General features: G+C 42.9%; 4 protein-coding genes across 5 annotated transcripts; 2 read left to right on the top strand and 2 right to left on the bottom strand.

Annotated features, from left to right (window-relative positions):
* Nucleotides 1–15: 15 nt before the first annotated feature.
* nxt2 (nuclear transport factor 2-like export factor 2) lies at nt 16–1,494 on the bottom strand. Its single transcript, XM_083685710.1, has 4 exons — nt 1,380–1,494; nt 821–907; nt 547–691; nt 16–340 (listed from the first exon to the last, which is right to left on the bottom strand). The coding sequence occupies exons 1-4, from the start codon at nt 1,392–1,394 to the stop codon at nt 156–158; spliced, it is 432 nt and encodes a 143-aa protein (XP_083541836.1). The 5' UTR covers nt 1,395–1,494; the 3' UTR covers nt 16–155.
* Nucleotides 1,495–2,826: 1,332 nt separating this feature from the next.
* psmd10 (proteasome 26S subunit, non-ATPase 10) lies at nt 2,827–5,318 on the top strand. The gene is made up of 5 exons (XM_083686880.1): nt 2,827–3,019; nt 3,121–3,219; nt 3,419–3,565; nt 3,856–4,022; nt 4,538–5,318. The coding sequence occupies exons 1-5, from the start codon at nt 2,906–2,908 to the stop codon at nt 4,689–4,691; spliced, it is 681 nt and encodes a 226-aa protein (XP_083543006.1). The 5' UTR covers nt 2,827–2,905; the 3' UTR covers nt 4,692–5,318.
* Nucleotides 5,305–6,284, bottom strand: LOC310816625 (uncharacterized protein C21orf140 homolog). Its single transcript, XM_083686878.1, has one exon. The coding sequence runs from the start codon at nt 6,062–6,064 to the stop codon at nt 5,306–5,308; it is 759 nt and encodes a 252-aa protein (XP_083543004.1). The 5' UTR covers nt 6,065–6,284; the 3' UTR covers nt 5,305.
* Nucleotides 6,285–7,991: 1,707 nt separating this feature from the next.
* xiap (X-linked inhibitor of apoptosis) lies at nt 7,992–13,344 on the top strand. 2 transcript variants are annotated; one of them, XM_083685788.1, is made up of 8 exons: nt 7,992–8,127; nt 10,058–10,359; nt 10,507–11,083; nt 11,274–11,379; nt 11,658–11,736; nt 11,862–11,901; nt 12,046–12,237; nt 12,387–13,344. In XM_083685788.1, the coding sequence occupies exons 2-8, from the start codon at nt 10,114–10,116 to the stop codon at nt 12,578–12,580; spliced, it is 1,434 nt and encodes a 477-aa protein (XP_083541914.1). In that variant the 5' UTR covers nt 7,992–8,127; nt 10,058–10,113; the 3' UTR covers nt 12,581–13,344. The 2 variants fall into 2 exon arrangements, with proteins under 2 accessions (XP_083541914.1, XP_083541913.1); XM_083685787.1 differs by having other exon boundaries at nt 12,046–12,249.
* Nucleotides 13,345–14,065: the final 721 nt, after the last annotated feature.

Below are 14,065 nucleotides of genomic sequence, written 5' to 3'. Positions count from 1 at the left end.
ACCACTTTGTTGTTTATGCAGTTATTTTATTACAAAATAGTCAGAAACAAGAGGTACACAATATCTTAATTTTACATCATACAAAGGATAGCTCTGCAGTTAAAGAGAGAGGTGGGTACAAAAAATGTAAATATGAAACAGTGGTCAGGGGAGCCTTAGCTACTCCAGTCTTGAAAGCGGAAACAGTCGCTGGCGATCTTCCACACAGGTTGGTCACTGTTGGGCGAGGCCTGGGCCGTCAGGAGAAAGTTCTGGTTGAAGTATCTCTGTTTGTTTCCGTCAAACTTGACTGATCCCGCTGTCACCACCAGTAATGTAGTCTGGCCCTGGGTTGCCTGTTCTGTGAATAAGTAGAAAGAGGGAAGGGATGTTTGTTAACCATTTCAGTCTATTTAAGCAACAAGGTGCATTGTCACACTCACAAGCCTGATAAAGAACATAGAGAACTGTGATCCTCTGAAACATCTGAATACATATTTTTTTATATAAAAGGAGGTTATCCTATGAGGTAGTTTTGTGATAAGATATTGTAGCTTGATCTCTTACCATGTACAGGCTGACAATCCAGTGTCTGAACTAGGAACTCGCTGGATGGAAGCGCCTCAAAGAACTCCCCAAGTGCATCCTGGCCTGACACTGCGTTTCCGTTCCAAACCAAGGTGGCTTTGTCTAGGTAAAGCCTGGTCAAGTTCTGGGTCAAAATCAAACAGTATGGATTGAGTTACAGTTTAGATCATTCAAAACATAGAAGTATTTAAAAAAAAAAAAACAGGGATGCAGTTAACTTTTCACACAGAGTAAAAAGAAAATCAAACCTTACCCTTCTTTTCTTATCCATACAATCATAATAGATGTTGACGAACTCCTCGGAATATCTGCATGATTGATCAACATGGGTCCTGAAATCCTAGAGTAGGGGAGGAAAAGCAATCAATAACATTTCAGTATGATGATTCAGAACAATTGAGGATTGACAACCAGAGCAGAGCAACCCAGGCCATGCCCTCACGTCACGCTTCCAAAGGGGCCACCACCATACTCTTTGGACACCATGCAGCGAATGTCGACAATTCAACGCCCCATGTTGCGGGTCTCCTAGTAGGAGTCCGACCTGGCCAAGGCTAGCTCGCTAAGCACTGTTTCAGTAGACTAACCCCACTGAGGAAAAACGGCTAATTTCATGAAGCCTTAAGCAAATGACCGTTTTAACGACCCTAAGGTAAGACCTTTTAGAATACGTAGTCTGAATTTACCAATACATTTCCCGGCACAGTTCACACACTTCAAACCCTGGCCCTGAACGCTGATTACAGGCTGCTTGGCTACTGACCACCACCAGGGTTTGCATAAACACAGGAAAACATAAAATGACAACTTACAACTGTTACAGCCATAATTGTGAATGTCTCCCTTCAACGTCGTGAACTTGTTAGCACAAGCTTATTTCTCCATATGAAAAACCCTGTTTGTATTATCTACGTCTTTTCATCCACGTTGACGAAGTACTTCTGGGTCACGGAATTTCTGATTTTTTCCAAATAAAAGTCCCAAAATAATACATAAAACAACTGTGATAAACCAGTATTTATTCATGATTTATCAAAAATAACTGTCTAAACATGAACAATTATTCATATTTGTTGATATATGAGTGACATTTGTATAACATGTGGGTTTTAAAACATGTTTCAAGGTCAAATAAATGAAGCCAATGCAAATCACTCAATTATTCGTGGCATTGATTCCACAAGATGTTGGAAACATTCCTTTGAGATTCTGGTCCATGGTGACATGATTGCATCACGCAATTCCTGCAGATTTTTCAGGTACGCTTTCAAGCTGTGAATCCCGTTCTACCGCATCCCAAAGGTGTTCTATTGGATTCAGATCTGGTGACTGGGAAGGCCACTGAAGAACACTGAACTCATTGTCATGTTCATGAAACCAGTTTGAGACGACTTTTGCTTTGTGACATGGTGCATTATCATGCTGGAAGTAGCCATTAGAAGATGGGTTAATTGTGGCCATGAAGGGATGCACACGGTCAGCAACAATACTCAAATAGGCTGTGGCATTCAAGCGATGATTGATTGGTATTAACGGGCCCAAAGTGTGCCAAGAAAACATTCCCCACACCATTACACCACCTCCACCATGAGAAGGTGTACAGGTTTTCCTAATAAAGTGTTCGGTGAGTGTATATTGGCTTATAGCGCAAAAACTATTCTAGGCGCCGCGGTAAATGTATGGTAGCAAATACTCAGAAGAGTCTGTAGAATCAATATATGGTGTCATATCATGCGGCAAAATATTGATTTCTTATTTAATTGTTAAAATATATATTAGCTATGTTCTCTATTCATTTACTTAAGCTCTAACCATTTCTCAATGTCCTCCATCTTATAGTATTTTTTATGTCTCTCTCTAATATCTCTATATATATATAATAATAATATATATAATAAGTATTATAAGTAGTTAGTTTATATTATATTTTCACAGTATGCACTATGCAAAGCTGCAAAAAAACATTGATTTTATATATAGCGTTTTACCGAGGACTTGTATTTTGAAGGCAAAATACGAAAACCGGAAGTCTTATTGTGGCTGGCGAATCGCGAATGTGGCTGCCATGACGATAATGTTTGTGTTTGGTCAATGACAGTGTTGTAGTTCCGCAGGTCACGAATACAATTATTTCAAATTAAAAGTCATATTAATAGATCATTTCGTGATTAAGTACTGATTAACCATAAGACTTTTACTTTGAAATATGAATTTACGCACATTCATTCACCGGCGGAAGTAAAATCCCTTACGTTCCTGAGTCATGTTGACGTTTATTTCATTGTAATTGATCAGTTTATAAATTCATGTAGCTTGCCCGCAGTGGTTTGCTTTTGCAATGGCGGGTTCTGTATCAAATGTAGAAGTCTGTACTTTTGCCTATACGGGTCAGTTCGACGAATTAAAGAAATGCATTTTAACTGATAAATCGCTCGCCTCCAAAACGGACCAGGTAAATTATCACTCACACTCGGTCTCTTCAATTATGATTCAACCTGGATATCAGTTTTGTCAAAATCTACTCAACGGTCTTTCTATTGTTCCCAACTGCAGGACCACAGAACTGCTCTCCACTGGGCTTGTTCAGCTGGCCACACCATCATTGTGGAGTTCCTCTTGGATCTGGGGGTTGATGTGAATCTGCAAGATGATGTAGCTAAATGGCCAAGTCAACAATTAGCTACAAAACTGATACACTTCTACTGTATCTGATATACTTTTAATCTAGATTCAGCTAAACAAATGGCATTGTACAATTCATTGTAATGGTAGAGCCCATATATATCAAACGTGTTGTAGACAATATAGGATCCCTTGAAATCACATTGATGTCTCTCATCTGTTGCTCCAGGCCTCCTGGGCTCCCCTCCACATAGCAGCATCTGCAGGCAGAGAGGAAATAGTGAAGTCCCTTATATCCAAAGGAGCTCAGCTGAACTCTGTCAACCAGAACGGCTGTACCCCTCTTCACTACGCAGCCTCCAAGGACAAATACGAGGTATTGTCATTGTCTCCATTTGGGTCAGTCAGACCGATGCCATACTTTAGCTATGCTGCCCACCAGTAGGCATACTACAACCACAGCCAAGTAGGTTAAGCCTTATTGGTAGTGTGATTAGTAGGCCCTCCTTGGGAACAGAGCATGTGTCTGGTCCAATCCAAATCAGACTCAACTCTTCACTACAATAATAAACATGTAGCTTACAGTTAAACCAATGTTAAAAGATACTAATTTAAAAGATACTAATACACATTTTTTAATTAAGAGTCATGTTGACCTTGTTCCAGATTGCCCTTATGTTGTTGGAGAAAGGGGCGGACCCCAATGTCACAGATAAGCTGCAGTCCACTCCCTTACACAGAGCCTCAACCAAGGGCAACCTCCGATTGATTCAACTGCTGCTCAAGCAGAGTGCTTCCACCAACATCCAGGACTCAGAGGGCAACACAGCGCTGTAAGAACTGTGTGTGTGTGTGTGTGTGTGGCTGGATTGGGAAATAGCGCTGGGCACTATAGGGGGGACTGGTATTAATATATATAATAATATATGCCATTTAGCTGACGCTTTTATCCAAAGCGACTTACATTGCAGTGAGTGCATACATTTTTCAGTTTATATGGTCCCAGCGGGAATCAAACCCACAACCTTAGCGTTGTTATGCTCTACCAACTGAACCACAGAGGACCACATTACCATCAACATTAACACACAACATACACAGCAAAACTCTTTCATTGACTGAGAATGGGCTACATAGGCCCTCTCATACATAGCTGCAGGTTCGTCACTTCATGGGGATGTCAAATAAGGAACCATCATGAATATGTAGTGTAGATAAATGACCACTAGGAGGCAGCATTGATTTCACAACTTATCACACATTGAAGCTGTGTTGTCGATCTTATCCAGGGTATTGTTGAGTATTGTTTTGTAATGTTGTGTTTTGTGTGTGTGTGTGTTTTCCCCAGACACCTGGCGTGTGACGAGGAGCGTGTAGAGGCAGCCAAGCTGCTGGTGGAAAATGGAGCCAGTATTTACATTGAGAACAAGGAGGAGAAGACTCCCCTTCAGATCGCCAAGGGAGGCTTGGGCACGATACTGCGGCGAATTGTAGAGGGATGACCCATCTACTGACCAACAGGGGATGCCTCAGTGTCTCAGAGAGCATCTCAGAAGCCTTCAGTGATTTTCTCTCCTCATCTCCATCTCCTCCATTTTATCTCCCGGCCTTCATCCCCTCATCTCTACGTCTGTACTTTTGAGAACAGGATAGGTTAAGGCCATATTAGAGGGCTGCAGGGGGGTAGTTTTCACCTGTCCAGGACATTCAGTGAAAAGGAAGAGAGGAGAGATGCACACTGTGGTCACAGCTTTGCTTGAGAGGGAAGAACTGTTCTGAGAGGCATTTGAGATAGAACTCTAAAGCAGACAGGATGATGACGATAACAATATCTAAAACGGCTACATGCCTATTTTGTCGATTAAACATTCAGCTCAAAGCCTGTTTTTGTAGGTATGCATCAACTGTGTTGTGGTATCATAATGACTTAATGATGTTACCTATGAAACATGTTGAACTGTCTGAAAGCCTAACAATAATTTGGTTGTTCATTCCATTCCTCTCTAATGTAATCTCCATAAATTAGTTGTTTGCAGACATCACCTAAATATATATATTTTTTCCAATATCGATTTAATGCGCTCCTGTAATGTTTATAGTCAGAATAAATACATTATCACCGCTTGTCATTCAGGTAATCGTTCTCGTTCTTCCATACTCTTAACACCGCCTCTTCCCACTTCCTTTTGGTCATTTTCTTTAGAGCCCCCTCCATCAATTCTGTCCAGTAGATGTATTTATGCACAGTGTCCCGGTCGTAGATCGCTTCTGAGTATTTCCCCCGGTTGTTGCTTGCGAACCATTTCACAGTGGACCACGCGCTGTTGAGAGGGCTCAGGTGCGCGCATTGCAAAGGCAGTTGGAGAAGTTCGTGCCCATGAGTGCGTGCCACCGTCGGGCAGCAGGTCATCGGTACGAGTTCCACCGGGGCCGTGGGCAGGTGATGAAGGTACCCCTCGGAACCAGAGTTACAGCCACGCCTCGATGACCTCCAGCTCTGATTGTTGACCACAATCGCACATTTGCCGTAGTTTTCACTCAAATTAGAACACAATCCCTCAAATATTTCCGCAGAGGGTTTAAGTGAGCATAATCCGTTACAGTGAAATAAAAGTTTGTAGTTCCAGGGGACCCATCCTCTCTGTCCGCCAGCGTGAATTATGCTCCAGGTGTGTCTGTTTCGCGATGAATCCGTTGCAATAGAGATGTCCCCGGTGATCAGGCCCTCAGAAATCTCCGTCTCGCCGACGTAAACACGATAAAATCCGTTGCTTTGCAGCTGCTTGATGTCTCGGATGTATGGGGTGCATTGAGGGCCGCTGTTGGTTCTCTTGTTCCACATCGATTGTAAGAGGTTTCCCAGCCTCAAGCGCATCCTCTGTCCTGTTGGGTCCCGTTATGCCATACAGCGCATATGGCGCGGAATTTTGCGCACATGGCGTCATAGTTGAGTTGATAACGCATAGGCCAAGGCCTACTCATCATCTCCCTAATCACAGTTTAGTAACTTGGAATGTGTAGGCCTAGTAGAACATTGGCGTTTGTCAGCATGTCACATTTTGAGAGGTTTCATTATTTTGCTTTTCCAATTCAATTGTATAGCCTACACCATCATGAAACAGTAGCATAGTCATTATGGGCCTAGGCCTTCAGTTGGGCACAAAACTAAATTTCAGGACACCAAAAGTATTAGGACAATTGGCTTGAGGGTGTTCTGTCGCATCATTTATGAAAGCATAATACAGTTGTCAATGTCTAGTCTTGATTCTAGGCTTTGCATTTGCCTTTAATCTCCTTGCGTTAATCTCCAAATTTAAATCCAATTGAACATGCATTTCATTTGTTGAAGATGAGACGTAAGGAAAAAAATACCTAAAAACAACTGAAGATGGCTGCAGTACAGGTCTGAAAAAAAGAAAGTGTGTGTGATAGAAACTTATACCTGAGCCTACAGACCAGAATCACAATATGCTTTTGCCGTGCAAAAGTTGCAGTAAATCAAGAGGAGTTTACCTGATGTCAAAGACTCGAGCCTACGTATTGTCAACTATGCATATGAACATTAACATTCTGTGAAAAACTGGTCACGAGTATGTTGTGCTGTTTTAGCAGAACTGTTAGCGCACAATATTACATTTAGGCAAATAGGAACAATGAGAATAGTGTATCAATACAAAATAACCAATTTAATACAAAATAAATTAGAACAGACTGTTGTAAAGAATGGAAGTTTCACCATATAAGTCTGAGGCTATACAAGTCCTAGGGACACACAAGAGTTGATGCACTCAGGCCTAAACCACAAACTCAACAAATGCGTGTGTCTCTGTTTTCTCCTTATATACCTTTCCCAATAATCAACATCCAAGACCAGCAAGAAACGGGGGGAGCCTTTTGGCCAACTACTGTATATACAATACAATGGCATGGAATTTACAAACATCCATGTTATCAACAGGCGGGGCACGATATCATCAGGACATCCACCAGGCATGCCCATTCAACTGTAAATCAGTGTTCCGGGCTGAGAGAGGGTGGCATTGATCACCATTCACAATGGAAGATCAAACGGCACTGTCATTATCAGCCACATGTAAAATAGTGGTCAAAGGTTACTTTTCACACACACATGACTAAATGACTATCTCCACCAGTGTCTGGTGGGGTCAATGAGTCACAGACTTCAGTTATTGCATGCAAAGGATATGCAATCAAATACTAACAATGAGTGCTTAATTTGTACATAATATGAATCTGTCCAAAATACCTTTGGTGCCCTGAAATAGGGGGACAATGTTTACAAGGTGTTGTTGTTTCTAAAACAAATACCCTCAAATAAAAGCTGACAATCAGTACTTTAACCTTGTATTAATTGTTTAATTTCAAATGCAAAACATTTGAATATAGAGCTAAAAGAAGAAATGCTTCACTGTCCAAATACTTACGCAGGACACTGTGTGGTATATAGAAGTAGAATTCATGAATTAATTGAAAGAAACAAAAAAGATGACAGCTTACAAGACACCACATATTGTACCTAACAGTACTTTTCTTAGTATTATGTAGTGATTAAATGAATGAATGAATGAATGAACGAACGGAAACTATAAAGGCTTTAAATCTAGGTATTTCCCGAAACATTTCCCCAATTTCACTAGAAACCCATTATTCTGAATGCCCCCACCACCAACGTGTCTTTCGCTGCCAGCTTACGGCTTCGACTTTCCCCTGGTTCGTCATGAGTTTGACTAGTTCCGCTTAGTGGTCAGGTGGGCTGCGCCGAAACTGTTGCGCGCAGCATCTCTGATCTTACTTCCCTAAAGGAGGGTCATGTCAAAGTCTCTTCAAAATAATACTATTATCTGGTTAAAAGGACCCAGCCGGAGTTCAAGGGGCGCTTAGGTGACGTCCAAGATTGAATTCAACAGCTTTTTCAGGGTAAGCTACAAACTGTACTATTACTGTGCATTCGAATGACAGTTCTGCTGCTGGCTGCTGTACTGTAGCTAGTCGTCTACTGCTGCCTCCATGGCGAACCAGCTCTTATCATTGATCAAGGTAATATATAACGTTTGCCTCCTGTAAGTTCAGCCTGATTTGTTTTAACTTCTGTAGGTCATGAATGGCGTTGATATAATGTATGTAATGCACAAATTGCTCAGACGGATATTTTGTGCGCATTTAGCGTGGCCGAGTGCCAGCTGTCAAACACGAGAGACATCAGCGAGTTATTTCTCATCAGCGTGGTGCCATTGGCATTGTTATGCCGTGGCCTCGAACAAGAGTGTTGTGAACCTTCCAGAGTGTAAGTGTGACTGGTCAACAACGTTTGACTGCTCATCATATGGACTTGCCCCAGTGCTTTCGGGACAGCTGGAGCGCTGCTTTTGTTGCTGTACGTAGCTAGCTGTACCGTTCTATGTAGACCTCTTGGCATAGGCATACTCTTGAACTCTGACACAACAGAAAGTTCAGCTTTAGCGCATGAAACAAATATCTTACATTCCTCTTGACATATTCTGTGTATCGTTCTGTGTGACTTTAGTCATCGTACTACTACTCCAGCCTTAGTCGTTAGGCGAGGAGTGCTGCAAACATGATGGCAAATGAGCAGGCCATATTGGTTGGGCAATACAATAAGTTTATTTGTGTGGGAGTATGTCGGTATGTTTAATTGATAGTGTTGGCACACCCTACAGTGCCCTGCCCTTATCAACTAGGCCTACTTAGGATTGATTGCATCAATGTGTCATTGAGCATTGTTAGGAGGGATAGGAAAGAATAGCTGTCAGATAGATCTAATTAAATGGGCAATCTGGCATTGAAATAACAACAAAGCAGTCTCCCACCACTTTGTTTTATAAATAGCTGAGGGATGGGGCTTGAGAATTGTAACCAGACCTAGCTATGACTGCCCCAACAATCAAAGACAAAGACTGACCATCCATGAGGTAAATACAAAAATGATGTCTTAACCATGGTTTGAAGCTATGCAGTGTTTGTTTACAATTACATTTTAAACAAAAATGAATTAGTAAATTCTTACATTACAAACTTATATTTTGGGTTCTATTTGGGTTGAACGAAGGTCATGAGGCAAGTTATATTCTTCAAGAATCAATGGCTATATATCATTACTCAGTCAACAAAATGGATGTACCAATCCCAGATTGCCCCTTTAATCATGAAAATAAAAACATGTTTTATTATTTTCAAAATCTCATTGTACTAATTCTAATCTGTTTGTATGTATTCTGATTGGTGTGTACATGCATTTTATGGGTTTGCTGTGGTTAAAAAAAACTCAGGTGTAGGCCTGGCCTTGTTTGTGTTCTGTGTTTCTGCTGTCTTGAATGCATTCCTACACTGAGTGGAGTGTGGGAGCAGCAGATCCCGTCAGTCCACCACTCACATGTTAGAGTCAACGACTCCATGTGACCACAGCTTCACTGTGGCTTAAAGGCACAGTGTCCTAATAGCTATGTGGAAGTTGCCACCTACAGCCACCTCAGGAAAATACAAAGCACTGCTTTATCAGACATTTGCGTACGTTTGCAAACTGTTTGTCTGAAAACACAATGATCCTTCAAGCTTATATACAATGGGTGCATTCCATGGCTTTTATTAAGGGTTGAAGAAAGTAAACATGAGAAGAACCTACTGTGCTGAATGTAGCCGACCCATGAATCTAAGTCCTTTAGGGTTCACCTGTATTATTGGTCTGCTTTGTGATTACATCTAGATATTGTGGCTATGATACGTGTTACAAATTAGGCTATAAAAAATCAGTGAAAATGGAAGACTGTACATGTTTGATTTCTCAGAATTTAATAGTCTTAATTTGATGTATTTTTCATCTTCTCCCCAGGCTGCTATCCTACCACCACGGCTATCTCCTCAGTGGTACTCCAGCCCTGTGCTATAATGGCTGGTCACATGCAAGACAGGGACCTAGAGGCAGATCACTCCTCTCAAATCGACTGGTCCATGATGGGGAGTCGGCTAGACTCGTTCCGCGGTTCCCCCTTGGCCCAACAAGTGTCAGCGGAGAGGCTGGCCCGGGCTGGGTTCTACTTCACCGGTCAGGCCGACCGGGTCCGCTGCTTCAGTTGTCAGATGACGGTGGAGAACTGGTGTGGAGGAGACGCGCCCGTAGAGAGGCACAAGGAGGTGATGATTACAGATCTTATTTTTGTCAGTTGCTAGCGCACAGGCATTCAACATACTATAAGCAAAGTCTACAACACTGCATAGGTCATCACATTATATACATTTACCCCCACACTAAATGGTCGTACTTCTGTTTCAATGTTGCAGGTCTCGCCGGCCTGCAAGTTCCTCAGCTGTACCCATCGACCCATTTTTAATCCGAGCCCTAGTGCCATGCTGAACGGCCCCCCCTACAACGAGGAAGCGGAGGACATGGAGTTCCGCCTGAGGACAGGAGAGGTGGTGGATGAGTCCACATACCCCATGGTCCCCCACATGAGCAGCGAGGACTCTCGACTGAGGACCTTTGGCGTGTGGTCCTCCACGGCCCCAGTGCGGCCCCGGGAGCTAGCCCAGGCAGGGCTCTTCTACCTGGGGGAGAGTGACAGGGTGCAGTGCTTCTGTTGTGGAGGGATGCTGCAGGGCTGGGAGGCAGGGGACTCGGCCTGGGGAGAGCACTCCAAACACTACCCCAACTGCTACTTCATCCTGGGACACGATGTGGGGAATGTTCCCTCCCAGGGGGGGATAGAGGAGGAGGAAGGGGGGGGACACGGGGAGAGTGGCAGGCGCCGTGGTCCTCACTTACCCATGGAGAGCTTTGAGGAGCGTTTGAGCAGCTTCTCAGGCATTCAGCATCCCATTGACCCTGAGAGGCTGGCCAGAGCAGGCTTCTATAGCACAGGTACAGTAGGCCTGGGGGTGGGCTAGACTAGAGCTTTGGGTAGGAGTAAAGCGCACTATGAACAGCTGCTGTATCCGAGTGATGGTAGTGATCTAATTGTCCTAACGTGTGTGTGTGTGTGTGTGTGTGTGTGTGTGTGTGTGTGTGTGTGTGTGTGTGTGTGTGTGTGTGTGTGTGTGTGTGCGCGCAGATGTAGAAGTTCCAGACAAAGTGGTGTGTTTCCGCTGTGGTGGGGGTCTGAAGGGCTGGCAGCCGGAGGAGGATCCCTGGGAGGAGCATGCCAAATACTACCCTGGGTAAACACCATCATCCCCATCACCTGTCTGTACACACACACACACACACACACACACACACACACACACCTGAAGGGCTGGCAAGCAGGGCTAGAAGGTGACTGCCCCTCATCACTCAGACCACCATGGGCTCTCTCACTCACACAGCCCTGCTCCGCCTGTGTTTCTATAAGGATGTGATATAAATAATATATTCTAAGTAGTAGAATAGTAGAGAAGTAGTAGAATAGTAGAGAAGTGACCCCTCGGTCACGTTCCCCTTGATGTTTTCAATCCAGGTGCAGTTTCTTGCTGGCAGAGAAAGGACAGGAGTTTGTTAGCAGTGTTCAGCTGCAAAGTCCACGCAGGAACAACGCAGTAAGTGCCTGACCCCTAACCCCCTGACCCTCTAACCCTGCTGACAAATATACTATGCATAGTCTTGTGGGTACTATATCATGTGTGTATATATATATATATATAATTTGTTATTCATTTTCCAGGCTTCAGGTCATCAAAATGGATTTTCAAGTCATGAGACAGGTGAATATTTCTGGCCTTCACCTTCTATCAGAGATGAACCCTTCTCCATCCACTTATCATGCGTAAGAGTCTGGAAAAAATGGTAGCGGTTTCCATTTAGGCCCATTCATTCCTGAACATGTCTGCTCTCTTCTCTTTGTGCAGAGACAAATGTGCTGCAGTCAGCCATGGCTCAGAGGGCTATTGAGATGGGTCTGGACCCAACACAGGTAGAGAGGACCATCCTGGAGAGGATACGCAGCACTGGGACGGGCTACCCAAGCCTAGAGTCACTGTTGCAGGACTTCTTCAACAGAGACCTGGACAGTGATGCTGTCATGTCAGAAGAGAATCATGGTAATGTCTCAGGTACACTACACTCATATTCATGTTGTGTGTAATGGGGAAACTAATCAGTGTTGGCTATCATTGGATAAGTAGCCCTATTCAAGTAAACCTCTGTAATGTTTGGGATGAGGGAAAAATATGTTTTCCCGTTATTTCAGATGAGAACCCTTTGGAGAAACTACGGAAGTTGCAGAGGGAAAAACAGTGCAAAATCTGTATGGACAGAGACATCTGCATCGTCTTCATCCCCTGTGGTCACCTGGTCACCTGCAAAGAGTGCTCTGTGTCCCTCAGCAAGTGTCCTATCTGCTGTGGCACCATCACACAGAAGGTCAAGACCTACATCTCTTAACCTAGTCCTGCAAAGACGAGTCAGGACAAGACCCTGAATGAATGCTGATTTTACAGCATTGATTTTACTAAACTCTTTCCTAATGTGAAATGTACATAGATATATTAGATATTATATGTAATACCATTGTACGTATGAATAAGGGAATCATGAATATCAAATCATGAAATAATTGTATATTTCTGCTATCATTGTAATGACGTACTTCCTCGTTGGTAAGGCACACTCTACACAGTCACTGGACCACACACAAATTGACACTAAGGGTCGGTTTTATGGTAATTATTTTCTGTTATTACCAATAGTGCCAAGAGTGTTAGCTCTTACCAATAGTGCCTTTCCCCAAGCCTTTCTATATTATTTCTTTATATACACTATCACATCAATGTTAATTAATTATGCTGCCCGTATTCTATTGAGCATTAGTTCATAGATTGAAAATCAATCTGGTTTCTGCACTTTCAATATAGGGATCCCGGTCTCCCAATTGTATGTTCCTTTGTCTAACTTTTTTGCTTTAATTGCTAGATTCAGTTTTATTATTCTTTATGTGTGCTATTTTGAATGAATACATTGTAGACTGATAATTGTTCACCGTTTAAGGGTCCCTGCATAACTTACATATCCATTTCATGATTTGATTTATCTCTGGAGATCTCACACATATTTATTGTTCTTCTTTTTAAATCAAGTTCAGAAATGACTTTTTCCTTTGGCCTCGGGCAACTCCTGTTTTACCATGAGTGAAAAATAAAAATAAATGTTTCAACAAATATGTTTTTTGACCTGTCGTTACTTGCTGAACTTTCAGCCTAGAGTGATTGATTGATTTATTGAAGGGGCCTGTAACATGCACAGACCATCTCCACATTTCTGTCTGTTCCAAGTACAGCAATAGGTCTATGGAAAAGACTCCCACCTTTGCCCCAGTACAAAAACAACCCTAAGCCTTTTCCCTACCACTTTTGATGGCGCTCAAGGGAAAGGAATGAGGTGATAGCTCCACCTAGTGTTTATGAGCGTTAAATGGAGTTTCAATACCTACACCTATTCACGTTTACTCAGATCTGCAAACACTGAAGTGATGGGGGCTAGGAGATGTTTTCATATTGGCCTCTAAATTTCAATGTGCTGTGTCGGATAGGGATTGGCGCCCATTCCTTGTGTCAATGGCGTCTGTCCTGAGAATAATTAACTTGACCAGTAAAGCCGCCTTGTGTTTGTAGATCGGTGGAGATGAAGGAGCAGAGCAGACAAGAGGACGGAAAGGAACTGCTGACATGCACCCCAACAACCTGCATTTCTATTGAAAAACAAAGAAGTAGTCTTCTTCCGAGAACTACACAGTGATGCACCCATCTATAATACTGTATTTGCTGCGAGCTGCACTCCTTGTAAATAACCACTGGATGTCAGACCACTCACGAGGCATTAGACCAGTCTATGCATTGGCCATGTTTCCTCTGACCGCTAGGTGGCAGCTCT

This window comes from Argentina silus, assembly GCF_951799395.1.
Source record: "Argentina silus genome assembly, chromosome: 15".
NCBI classification, from domain to species: Eukaryota; Metazoa; Chordata; class Actinopteri; order Argentiniformes; family Argentinidae; genus Argentina; species Argentina silus.
This window is presented reverse-complemented; position numbering and strand designations above follow the sequence as displayed.